General features: G+C 39.2%; 1 protein-coding gene across 2 annotated transcripts in view; it reads right to left on the bottom strand.

Annotated features, from left to right (window-relative positions):
• The window catches only part of EXOC2 (exocyst complex component 2), a 205997-nt gene that overhangs the window by 8023 nt on the left and 183669 nt on the right, over window positions 1–14305 (bottom strand). For both annotated transcript variants that reach the window (XM_056521044.1, XM_056521045.1), the window contains one exon: window positions 12382–12441. In XM_056521044.1, the coding sequence (XP_056377019.1) occupies window positions 12382–12441 (60 nt within the window). The remainder of the gene's footprint in view (window positions 1–12381; window positions 12442–14305) is intronic.

Here is a 14305-nt window from a genome sequence, read left to right as displayed (position 1 = left end):
TAACGGGACCGGAGGAGCGGTCGTTTGAGCACCGAAGCTGACGTGCCGCTGGTCACTTACCATGCTGGCCAGCGTGCGTCTTCCACCTCCATGTTCCGCTCCTCCGTTGCTATGGGCGCACGCACAGGACGTCAGTGACGTCCCGGCGTGCGCTATCTCCCGGTGGCCCATGCATTTTTAAACTTAACGCGGGGCCGCAGAGAGTTGACGGGGGCATCCTTGTGTCCCAAAAACATCTTTTGGGACACAGGGATGTCCGGGCCACAAATATATTCATTGGAGGCGCACGCGCTGGGCGCATTATCAGCCAATCCGATAATCGGCCGATCCCTATTAACAATATTCGGTAAATTAAGCAACTTTAAAGTAAATATACAGAAATAATAAATACCAAAATATTAAACTTAAATAATACACAACACGATAGAGAACAGTTGGAACGTAATTATGCATTTAAATGGACAGAATCTCATATTAGTTATTTGGGAGTACTAATTCCTTCAGACTTGAACAAACTATATACTTTGAATTATATACCCACGATAAATCGAATAGAGAAAGATCTGGATAAATAGACTCACTTTCCATTATCATGGTTCGGTAGAATAAATGTGATAAAAATAGATGTTCTACCCCGTTTACTAAATACAGTCATGGCCGTAATGTTTGCACCCCCGGAATTTTTCAAGAAAATGAAGTATTTCTCACAGAAAAGGATTGCAGTAACACGTTTTGCTATACACATGTTTATTCCCTTTGTGAGTATTGGAACTAAACCAAACATGGGGGGAAAAAAAGCAAATTGGACATAATGCCACAACAAACTCCAAAAATGGTCTGGACAAAATGATTGGCACCCATAACTTAATATTTGGTTGCACACCCTTTGGAAAAAATAACTGAAACCAGTCGCTTCCTATAACCATCAATAAGCTTCTTACACCTCTCAGCCGGAATGTTGGACCACTCTTCCTTTGCAAACTGCTTTAGGTCTTTCCTATTGGAAGGGCGCCATTTGCCAACAGCAATTTTAAGATCTCTCCACAGGTGTTCAATTGAATTTAGATCTGGACTCATTGCTGACCACTTCAGAACTCTCCAGCGCTTTTTTGATATCCATTTCTGGGTGCTTTTTGACGTATGTTTGGAGTCATTGTCCTGCTGGAAGACCCAAGATCTCGGATGTAAACCCAGCTTTCTGACACTGGGCTGTACAGTGCGACCCAAAATCCGTTGGTAATCCTCTGATTTCATGATGCCTAGCACACATTCAAGGTACACAGTGCCAGAGGCAGCAAAACAACACCAAAACATCATTGAACATCCACCATATTTTACTGTAGGTACTGTGTTCTTTTCTTTGTAAGCCTCATTCCATTTTCCGCAAACAGTAGAATGATGTGCTTTACCAAAAAGCTCTACCTTGGTCTCATCTGTCCACAAGATGTTTCCCCAGAAGGATTTTGGCTTACTCAAGTTCATTTTGGCAAAATGTAGTCTTGCTTTTTCTGGTCTCTGTGTCAGCAGTGGGGTCCTCCTGGGTCTCCTGCCATAGTGTTTCATTTAATTTAAATGTCTACGGATAGTTCGCGCTGATACTGATGCTCCTTGAGCCTGCAGGACAGCTTGAATGTCTTTGGAACTTGTTTGGGCTGCTTATCCACCATCCGGACTATCCTGCATTGACACCTTTCATCAATTTTTCTCTTCCGTCCACGCCCAGGGAGATTGTTCCATTTGCACAACAGCATGTGAAATAGATTGTCAATCAATCAGTGTTGCTTCCTGAATGGACAGTGTGATTTCACGGAAGTGTGATTGACTTGGAATTACATTGTGTTGTTTAAGTGTTCCCTTTATTTTTTTGAGCAGTGCCTCGCCAACACCAGCACTGTCCTTAATTTCAATAACTTTAATTCCATATAAAAACGTAAAAGGAGATATATTAGGTTTCTTTATTATAGCAGTTAGGCAAATTATAGCTATATTTTGGAAATCAAATACACCACTAACCCAGATCATGTGGCTGGAGGCTGTAGAAGACCTCCAGAGAATGGAGGAACTTAGAGCTAGAGATAATGACTTAATGGAGGACTTCACTAAAATATGGACAAAGTGGTCTCTATTTAGGAATTCTGGGGCAGTGCTGGATTGGCTAGACCATCAAGTATTATATAATTATAATAGCCAGAGGAAAATACCCTTATCCTAGTGTGTCTTTTCTATTGTGTATGTCTTGTCTTATGTATTATGTCCAATTTCGCAGTTTTTTGTATGGAATTGTATAGATGTAAATTTTGATTATTTTTTGTGTGTGCAAAGATAAATAAAAAATAGATTGAACTCTAAAAACCATTTGTTTTCATATCAACTGGCTCCAGAAAGTTAAACAGATTTGTAAATTAATTCTATTAAAAAAACGTAATCCTTCCAGTACTTATCAGCTGCTAAAGTTGAGTTGTTATTTTCTGTCTAACAACAATGTTCTCTGCTGACCCCTCTGTCTGTCTCAGGAACTGTCCAGAGCAGGAGAGGTTTGCTATGGGGATTTGCTCCTACTCTGGACAGTTCCTTAGACAGACAGAGGTGTCAGCAGAGAGCACTGTTGTCAGACAGAAAAGAACGACTCAATTTCAGCAGCTGAAAAGTACTGGAGGATTAAGATTTTTTTAATAGAAGTAATTTACAAATCTGTTTAACTTTCTGGGGCCAGAAATTGTTTTTCACAGGAATACCCCTTTAATCTATTATTCAAATAAACCTTTTTGAACAAATCACCTAAATGTGTACAAAAATGTGGCCTTTTACAGGCATAGTCATATACAATGCTTGTTTGTATAATTAAGTCAGCATGCATGTGCAGAACACAAATAATGATAAAAGAGCAAAACTTAACTATTGCATCCCTTACATTCCTTATCCCCAGCATCATGATTTTTTTAAATTAAGAATCCCTAGCAAGGCCATCTATCTCATCCCTGGTTCCCAGCATGGCTCCCTTTCTCATTCCTAGTCCAAGGTATGGCTCCTCATTTCATTCCTGCTTCACAGCAAAGCTCCTCATCTCAATCCTGCTCCTAGCATTGCTCCCTTCTGCTTCTTTCCCTGGTCCCCAACATGGCTCCATATCTCGTTCCTAGTCCACAGAATGGCTTAATGTCTTGCACCTGATCCTCAGAATAGCATCCCATCTCATTCCTGGTTCCATGCATGACTTCCCAGCTTATTTCATGTCACCTGCATGGCTGCACATCTCATTTATGTTCCCCCCCCCCCCCGCATGACTGCCCAACTCATTCTAAGCCCCATGCATGGCTTTCCATATTATTCATGGACTGAAGCATGGGTCAACATCTCATTCCAGGTCCCACGCATGTCTCCCTATCTCAGTCCTTGTCCCAGGCTTGGCTCCTAAAGCCTTGTCTCCACCTATTCATTGATGACATTTAGAAATCTGTAGCAAATCAAAAAAAGACCAGTCCAACATCACAGAGTCTTTGTAAATTAAAAAGTGAAAAATAAAAAAGTTGAAAACGCGCTTCTTGTGTGCACTACAAAATCATTAAAGACCTTCCCATCTGTTGCATTTTGAGTCCTAATTCTCTTAAACATGTTAAAGGGTAACTGTCACCCAAAAAAACTTTTTATATTTTGTTAATCGATGTAATAGAAACAACTTTCTAATTACATGTGATTAACAAAAATGTATCTTTATATTTATTTATTTTTTACCACTAGGGGTTCTCCCTACATGTCCCAACGCATAGAGTTCGGACTCATGCTGGCATTGAGGAGCACAGCGCAGGTCCCTGCCTGTCAATCAGACAGGTGGGAGCTAGCGCTGTGCCCACAGCACGGGTGCTCCTGACATGGCCTGCCGCTTCATCCGGCTGGCCAAATGTCAGTGCAGCGCTGCACAAAAGAGGATCGTACTTTCCCGAGTCTGATCGAGGTCTTATTAACCAGGTTCCTACAAAAGACTCCAACTGACTACTACGGGACACAGAGCACATCAGTCCCGCCGTGCTGCCGTGCTACTATGGGACACAGAAAGCACCAGTCCCGACATGCTGCTGTGCTAACTCCCCTTGCCGGGGAGACCTATTCTGACAGATTTATTGTATTTATGTTTATGTGATGTTGAAGAGGGAGAAGGGCGGACTGACAGGCTTCAGATGATGTCACCTGCCGGGCCATGCCCTCTTCCTACCTCGCTCGTGGCAGGAGCCTGAGCAGCCAAAGGGGATCTAAAAAGGTATTTATATGGGGTTTTGGGTAAAAATATAGAACAAGATAGAGTCAGCGAGAGTCAGGGACAGATAGGGGGGGGGGATAAGGGACAGTTTAGTTGATGATAGACATGTTGTCTCAACAACACAGAGAAGACTGACAACTTGTCTCTTACATTGACGCTATTAGGACATACAATGACCCAACATACAATTTATTCAACTTACGAAGGCTACACTCACTTTGGTATGTTGGGGCCATTACTGTACAGAAGCAGCTTTTTGGCAAAGCTGATAACTCTAGCTGCCACCAGGCTGCTTTGGTGCCTCACTGTCGTGCACCACTGCATACAAGGGGGAGATTTATCAAAACCTGTCCAGAGGAAAAGTTGCTGAGTTGTCCATAGCAACCAGAGTGTTTTTTATTTTTGTAAAAGATCTCTGAAAAATACAAGAAGCAACCTGATTGGTTGCTAAAGCCAACTCAGTAGCTTTTTCTCTGGACAGGTTTTGATCTCCCCCAATGTAACTGTGCCTCTAGAAGTTCTGAGTCTTATGTCCGATCAGCAGCTCCCCCCTCTCCCTAAGACCCCCAGTCCTCCTCCCTTTCAGTGACACACAGCAATGTCCAATCAGACTGCAGCATCCAATCACTATGGCTCTTGCTGAGCCGCTAGCCCACTTCCTAGTGAGCAGTGCAGCCCTACAGAATTGCTGTGCATCCCTACAGTTATTGCTAGTGTCCCAGAAGTTCAACTTGTATCACCCAGATAGGTATTGTACAGTAGAACATATGTTCAAAACAATGCACTCTTACCTATGTTGGAGAACTACAATTCCCAGCATGGCCTGACTGCTTTTTCGGCCATGTTTACACAACATATTTTTGGACATTTTTACACCCATAAAATGTCAGTTTTATAGAAGAAAAAGGACAAAAACTGCTTAAACTCAATGGTAAAACAGCTATTTTGCTTACAATATACATATATTTTTATGCTTATTTTTCTTTATTCTTTATGTTTTCTTACACTGGGCTGACATTTCGGGTGCTTCGGAACCAATTACCAGATTTTCATAGAGTCATGGACTCAACATACAATGGTTTTGTTCCTCCCTACCATGGAGGAACATGGAGGCAGGAAGCTAGGACACGCTCCGCCCCCCCTTCACCACGTACCCACACATCTGCTAGGACTCACCAGATGCCGCCCACTTGTCCGGAATTTGAATCCAGCGGGGCCCCCGGTCACGTGCGACACTGATCGTGAGGCTGTGGAGGCAGCGGTCACGTGGGACGCCAAGGAGGCTGCGACGGGTGCGGAGTCCCCTCAGTGGTAGCGAGTTCCTTGTGGAGCTCGGCGCCGCAGAGGGACACCAGCGCCCGGTTTGCGCAAGGCGAGCGGTGACTTGGCGGTGTAGAGCAACGCTGAACCCCGGCTGGGGAGGGCGTGTAGCTCCGTGTGGACGGCACAGCAGCAGGTGGACGTCTCGGCAGAGGGAGACAGCACAGCGAAGCGGGTCAGTAAGGAAACCGCCGTGGTTTGGTGGAGCCTGGCTGTTCTAGAGGAGCCCTGCTATTCTTGGAGGAGCCTTGCCGTCTGGAGGAATCTCGCGGTCTGGATGGGTGAGACTGTTCCATACGCAATTACAAAAGGCTAAGCTGTTATTAACCCTCATATTGAACCATTCTTGTAAAATTGAATTTTGACTTTCTGGGTTGTGAAAGCAGAGCAGTTTAAGCCCAAAGTTTGAAATCTATAGCCGCTGTGATCCTAGCTTAAAGTGGGTGGTATATGGTTTAAGCAACTTTGAACCCAGCTTCCACTTATGGCGGGGTCGCAGTATTGCTCATGTTAAAGCTTAAAGGATATGATTGTTTTTTCTACACCTCGGATTTACAGGACTTGGGATCTGTGTCGTCTTTAGTCACGAAGAACTTTGCTTTTCAACACCAAGTACTGTAAAAACTGCTATGTGACTTATAAAAAACTAAGGACTTAATTATTATATTCCATCTCTTGCTTTTCAGTAACATAGTAAGGACTGCTTTGCTGATTCAAGTTATGGTGATCTTGTGCACACAAGACGTTATACAGGGCTTATATCCAATACACCTGGGATTTCTGAATGTAAATGTACATCTTAGAGTTGTGTGCTTGGTTATTCAGAGCATAATTGGGTGTATGTCGACTTGCATAGGGATATAACTGATATAATTGTCCCTCTTTTCCGTATTATATTACATAGGACATGGCACCCAAAAGAAGATCCATTAGTCCAACCAAAGAGAGCAAGGGTAGATTGGACAGATATATGTCATCCCCAATAGTGTCTCATAGGAACAAACAGGGTAGACAGGAATCTAGAGAAACTCTGATTGAGGAAGAAGAGGAGGGACACACAATTACATTAAAAATGTTGTTTGATGCAATGGGCAAATGTAACTCCACAGTTGAGGGTCTAGTCACCCAGATAGGAAATATTGGTTTAGACATAACCCTAATTAAAGACGAGATGACAAAACTCAGTGAAAGATGTGGTGAGATGGAGGAGAGGATATCCAACTTACAGGATGAAACTCTTGAAATGAAAAAGAAAGTGGACGCTTTGCAGAAAGATAATAATACGCTGTCCCAGAAAGTCATAGAGATGGAGGATAGAGCCAGAAGAGGAAACCTTAGACTGGTGGGCTTCCCGGAGGGAGCGGAGGACAGGGACCGGGTGGAATTTGTCCAGAAATGGTTAAAGGAGGAATGTGGGGAGGATAAATTATCCCCCACTTTTGGAGTGGAAAGAGCACACCGGGTACCCCTGCATCCGCTACCACCGGGTAGTCGCCCAAGAGCCTTAATATTGAAACTGCGCAATGAGGGGGACAGAGAGAAAATCTTACATACCTTGAGGGAAAAAAATAATGTAATGTTTAGCAATAATAAGATAATGGTGTTTCCAGATTACTCATACGACACACAAAGAAAACGCATGGCATATAAAGAAATTAAGAAAAGATTACATTTAAATGGGGTAAAATTCTCTTTAATGTTCCCAGCCAAACTGAGAGTTGTTTTCAAAGATGCAGTTCAATTCTTTCAAAACCTGGATGAATAGTCAAGACCTGAAAAATTAACAGGGCTGGGTAACGGGTAACAGGCCATGGCAACTAAATTGTGGGGAAGTGGTGGAGGGGACATGTTAGGTTAGGGACTTGCCAAAATACGGGACAGGTCAATTGGGGGTTGGGGGGGGGGGGGGGGGAGGTGAAACAAGGTCTCCACAGGCAGAGGGGGTAAATGGAACGTGGTTTCTTATTAAAAAAAATATATATATATATTTTTTGTCTCTCCTCTTATCTTATATGCTTGAATTAATTGATAAAGTAATAGACACTGAAGGGAGATTTATTATATTATATGGGCGATTAGGTAACTTGTTACGTATGTTGGGATTTGTGTATATCCCGCCACCTTACTCTTCCTGTATCTTACAAATTATATTGAGTTTCTGGCACACAAAAGAAAAATGCCCTCTATATATAGTATGGGATATGAATTGAGTATTTGACGAAAATAAAGATCGTTTGAGATTAGAAAATAGAATGATCAGAGATAATCCAATCCCCCTGAGTAAATTCTGTGAGGAAACGGGTCTAATGGATATTTGGCGAGCACGTAACCCGGACAGGAAAATGTATTCTTGCTGGAATAAAACCAGCAAAACGATGTCCCGTATTGATATATGCCTGGGCGAGGGGATCGCCTTTAACAAACTTAAAAGAGTTTATTATGGCCCAAGATATATCTCTGATCATTCTATACTGCGTATGGAATTAGAAACAGGAAATTCAAACTATCAAAGCTATGGTAAAATTAATGTGCACTGGATAAAATTAATAGATAACAACATTATCAAACATAACCTAATAGAATTTTTTCAAAGAAACTGGGACTCAGCCCCAGACCATATAGTTTGGGACACTGGTAAAGCGTTTCTAAGAGGAGAAATTATGCATGCCATTAGGGGGAAAAAAAAAAAAACGAATTTATTAAAATAGAAAAAGAATTAATAGTAGAAACAAATGAGGCAGAGAATAAATTTATATTTGAGCAAAGTGAAGTTAATAAAAAGGATTGGGAAAACAAGCAAGTTAAATTAGAAACTTATTTAACTGAAAAAAGCCGTAATAAAGCGTTTTTTCAAGGACAAGATAAATTTATGGAGGCGGGCAAACCAAACAAAAGATTAATAGCCTTAATAAAAAATCAACAGGGTAATAAATCTATTCAAGCATTAAAAAATATTAGAGGGGATATTATAAATGACCCAGAAGGAATATTAAAAGGAATTTGAAAGTTATTTTGGTAAATTATATAGCTCTGAACTTACAGGGAGTCATGCACAAATAGTTAAGTACTTGGAGGACACAGAACTTCCAAGCATCCCAAAATATGAACTAGGGATGATCAATGGCCCAATTACAACAAATGAATTATTTAATACCCTGGCCACAATTAAAGGGAACACCACGCCTGGGTTAGATGGCATACCATTTGAGATATATAGAGTATACGGTGAAATCCTAATACCGGCTATGGTGAGAGTCATAAATAGCTCATTACAAAAAGGTAATTTACCAAACTCCATGAAGGAAGCTAAGATAATACTTATATTAAAACCAGAGAAAGATAAGCTTGAACTAGAATCCTACAGGCCCATATCACTCTTACTAACGGATATAAAAATAATAGCTAAGACCCTAGCAAATAGATTAAAAAACATTATATCTGAAATTATACATACGGATCAATGTGGGTTTATCCCCGATAGATCCACCAGACAAAATATACATAGAGTTATGTCTAATATTCAGATGACTGAGGAGAGGGGATCCCACTCCATCCTGTCTCTGGATGCTGTAAAGGCGTTCGACAGGGTGGAGTGGGAATACCTTTGGGAGGTGTTAATCAATTTAATCGAATCCCCCCCCCACTCCAAATTTTTTTAAGTTAATGTATCAGGATGCTACTGCAAAAGTTAGTATAGATGGAAGTAATTCTGGCAGCTTTTGCTTGTCCAGAGGGACAAGACAAGGTTGTCCCCTCTCCTCCCTGTTATTCGCACTGGCAGTAGAACCATTGGCTGCGCGAATAAGAAGGAATTATGCCGTTGCGGGATTTGGCACAGGGGGGAGAGGAGACAAAATTACATTGTATGCAGATGATATGCTGCTATTTTTAGAGGACCCTTCAAAATCTCTTCCCATAATAATGGATATTATTATCAGGACTAGCAATTAATTGGAAAAAATATGTGCTTATGCCATTAGGCAGACACGTAATAGAACCATCATATGGCCTAAAAATAATAAAACAAGAAGAGGGAGTTGTAATTTCGGGAGACATAAATAGATTTCATCAAATAAACTCTCAAAAAATTCTCAAAGTAATGGAAAAAAAGGAAAAAAATATGGAATGAGATGAACCTGTCAAGAGCAGATAAGATAGTGTTGATCAAATCAGTACTTATGCCAAAAATTATGAATATATTTAGCTCTGTCTCTATCTGGTGTGAATGTCAGATATTTAAAAAAATTATAGCTATTTTCAATTCCCTGATTTGGGGCAGGAAGAGGGTAAGGATAAAATTAGATTATTTATGCCAATCTAAGGAAAAAGGTGGTATTGAAATACCGGACATATTTAGATATTTTTTGTCAAGTCAGATTTATTTTATTGGATATTTATTTGGATATTTGTTGTCAAAAAGCAGGGGGATATTTGTAGACCTATTCCAATTATTGGAATCAGGAAAATTGGAAGAGGGATTATGGAAAAAAAATATCTTGGTAAGGGGGATAGTCAAAACATGGAAAACATAAAAAAAAGAATTGGATATAGAAGGTATACTGGGCATCGCCCCCCTGTTTGATAATAATAAACTAGATGAAATCAACCTATTAGATAATTTAGGTACAATCGGCTACAGAAATAACATAACGATTAAAGAAATCTGGGAGAATGATAATATAATAGACTGGAATGTATTTAAAGAGAGACTTAAAATAAAAGAAGGAGGGTGCTTGAATTATACGAGTCTCAAATAAATTTTCAGGGAATATAATAGAAATGGGGGAAAGATATACTCCATTTACCCTATCCTATTGGAAAAGATATTAACGTACAGGATAAAAAAAAATCATATATCCATTATATACAAACTGATAATGAGTACAAATAAGGGACTTATAACTTAATAACTTAAATAAGGATTCATTGTATTTTTACCTTTTTATGATTATGTATAAAATAAATTAATAAAAAAAACAAAAAAAAACATACAATGGTTTTAACATACAATGGTTTAAACAATGGTCGTCCCAGAACTAATTAACATTAAACGTTGATGTTGACGCCTGTATTTGTAGTGCACACAAGAAGAGTGTCTATAACATTTTTGAATAAAGTTTTTGACTTTTTAATTAACAAAGGTGGTACTGGAATCTCTCTGGGTGATTCTCTACAGATTCCTTCCTTAAATCTAAGCTGGCATTTAATCCTGTGCACCTGTCCAGTCTTCTGATTCATAAAAAATACATTTTCACATGTACATAGGTATAAAACTATATAAAGTCCAGTATTTCTTAGATCTATAGAGTGCCTCTGCCAGATTGGCAGTCTCTCCAAATAAAAACATGTCCATATGCATGCCAAAGGCCAGCCCAGCCAGCAGCATCCTGCTTTGTTCTGATGTCTACAATTAAAACAGCTGTCTACAGTTTGGTCCTCAAACCTTTAAAAGAATTTCTGGTTTGGACAATAACCCCAAATAATGTATCCCCACTTTTTTTAAGGGTCAAACACTGCTAAAGGCTGGGTTCACACATATTTTCGTCAATATTTTAAGCCAAAACCATGAGTGAAACACATACTGAGAAAACCTATAATGACCAAAAGACTGTGTAAACCTAACCTTACACACTGCCATTTACCGTACATATTGCCATCTTCTGGCCGGAGTCATCACTACCATCCTAGATGATTGCTAAGTACTGTATTGGGAACAATGTGATTTTTTAATAGAAATAATTTACAAATCTGTTTAACTTTCTGGCATTAGTTGATTTAAAAAAAAAAAAATCGTTTTCCACCGGAGTACCCCTTTAATAACCATATATGCCTGGGGAGAATGTTACCTGTTGTCATCTAGCCTTTAATACTGGCTCTTAAGAACCATAGGCAAACAGAAGTACCCCCAATTACAATTTTTTTTAAACATTTCCTACCTGTCTAAAATATGGATTTCATGGGGGTAAATTTTTATTTTTATTTTGAGAACTTATTTTATTAAAGTTACTCCATACAAATGACCAGATAGCATGCACAGGCATTTAAAAGTTAAAAAAATAATAATAATATCACTGACAGTTGGACACTTTAGTGTCCTATAGCTATTTTCTACCAGAATAACACTAAACCATGTAGCTAAAAATTTTCAATTTTATTAAATCCTCATTAAAAAACCCAATAACAATACTATAAATAATAAGTATCAATACAAAATATTATTAATTATTATCATCCAGTAAAGACATTACCCATAATATCGTAGTCACCTTGTTTCTGGTGAGATAATATAAAATGGACCTCAAAGCTACATGAAACTGCGAGAAATGCCCCTAACTCTATTGGCTCTTTTGAGCAGTTAGGTTTCAAAAGTTATTATACTATTTATGTAGTCATAATTGACACATAATGTGAATGTATCATTTGTTCTCGAGCATTTATTAGTCCCTATATTTTTGTAATAACATATGTAGTCTTTTGTATTGATACTTATTATTTATAGTATTGTTATTGTTTTTTTTAATGAGGATTTAATAAAATTGTAAATTTTTTGCTACATGGTTTAGTGTTATTCCCATTTAAAAGTAACAGTTTGTTGTGAAAATATTTTGAATATCATGCATCAAATCTTAGGGAAATACCTATAAAGCATGACAACGTGTCTGTATGAAAAAGAGCATGTTTTATGCAACCTATCATAGCAAACTACATCATAGACCTTAACGCAATTTCTCTTCATATTTAATGTATGAAGAGAGATGCTTAAATATCAACTAGTTTCTCCACAAGAAATAATGGACAATACTTACTTTTTGTCACTTCCATTTGAAAGCTGGGGAATGGCTTCCAGTGCTTGGTCAAACGTAGACCTGTGAAAAAAGCAGAAAGGATTTAAGTCAAGAAGTAGGATTGGCAAAAAAGGGGATTTCTGTTACTAAAGATTTAAAAATTTAGATCTGTTTTAGTTAAACCCTTGCAAGTGACCTACATATAATAGGAGTTTCCAGTAGGTATTATCAGACAGTATCAGTAGTGCTGGTCAGGAATCACTATATTTCCCAAAGGTACCGGTCATATGTAACAACCAGGTTTCAGCAAAGATATGAGAGATCCAGGAGAGTTAAATCTCTAGCACAACTTAGCTTGCTAGGGATTTTTGGTAAGTCCTATTTTTGGGCCCTGTTTTCTATAGAATTAATGTCAAAACTGTCAGTGGGGTCTTTCATTCTGCTTCCTTGGCCATGCCGGGTTTCCGGATGAGCCCTGATCATCACAGGTGCTGAATTCAGCTGATTACTCTTTGTTTAAACTAGCTGAATGCTAATCTGCTCGTAAGGCTGAGAGGAACCTGACACTCAGATGGGAATTGTACTCATGAAAGTAGCATCAAAAAGTGGACTTTATGACAAGTGGCAGTGGTGTGAGGTAACGGTTTTAAAGTTTGTTTTGTCAACTGGCCATTAGTAGAGGCCACACGAAAAACTGTGAATTTACCCCAATTAAAATAATTTATAACAAGCATAATCACTTATAAAAAAAAAAAAAAAAAAAAAAAAAAACATTATATATATATATATATATATATATATATGACTACAGAATCAATTCAAATCAATTCAGTTAAAAGTACATATATAAAACACAAGGTATAGGGTGGATACTGGGGTGAGAGAGCCTGTATACTCTTACTGGAAGTAAGTATGGATAGTGCATAAAAGGTCACAATGCTGCTAGTAAGCTGCAGGTATAGTAATTAGCATACACATGGATGGGATTGCACACACCAGGGAAAAGGGAGTGTTGTCGGGATAGGAGGTCAGGATAGGAGGTCGGGATAGGAGGTCGGGATAGGAGGTCGGGATAGGAGGACGGGATAGGAGGACGGGATAGGAGGTCGGCATATGGCAACAATATATGAGGATGGGATATGAAGTCAAAAGCTTCCTCCTTTGTTTATTTTCCTCCCCAACAAGGATTAGGAAGGAAAAACCGGGCAACACCGGGTACTCATTCTATATATATATATATATATAAAACTCAATGTGTGTGTGTGTATGTTCCAGCATAAAGTCCAAACGGCTAAAGATATTAACATGAAACTTGGCACACATGTTACTTATATGTCAACAACAAACATAGGATAGGTGATTTAACCCTTACTCACCCCCATTAGCGAGGGTTGGGGTTTTTGTTTAAAGTCCCATACAAGTCTATGGGAAATATATGTTACTGCATAACTTCCAAATGGCTGGAGATATTTTGATAATACTTGGTCACATGTTACTTATATGTCCACTTAAAATATAGGATAGGTCATTTAACCCTTACTCACCCTCATTTGTGATGGTCAGGGTTTTTGTTTAGAGTCACATGCAAATGAATGGGAAATGTATGTTCCCACATAACTTCCATACGGCTGGAGATATTTCAATAATACCTGGTACATATATTACTTATATGTCAAATAAAAAGATATGATAGTTAAATTGACCATTACCTACACCCTTATATAAAAGATGGGTTTTTGTTTCAAGTCCAATGCAAGTATATGGGACTTCCAGTACCTTACTCTACAAGCTCTGCTCTGAATCTCCTGGTGAATGTGTCAGTCCGGCTTGCAAGCCACACCCCATCTCACAAAGACACGCCCACAGTTTATGCCCCATCCCTTTTATTAGCTACCCTTTTTGTGCATCGGTCTGGCTTGCAAATCACGCCCAGTCCCACAAAGCC

Source organism: Hyla sarda, chromosome 5, assembly GCF_029499605.1.
Source record: "Hyla sarda isolate aHylSar1 chromosome 5, aHylSar1.hap1, whole genome shotgun sequence".
Classification (NCBI taxonomy): Eukaryota; Metazoa; Chordata; class Amphibia; order Anura; family Hylidae; genus Hyla; species Hyla sarda.
Note: the sequence above shows the minus strand (reverse complement) of the source record. Positions and strands in the feature narration are given on the sequence as shown.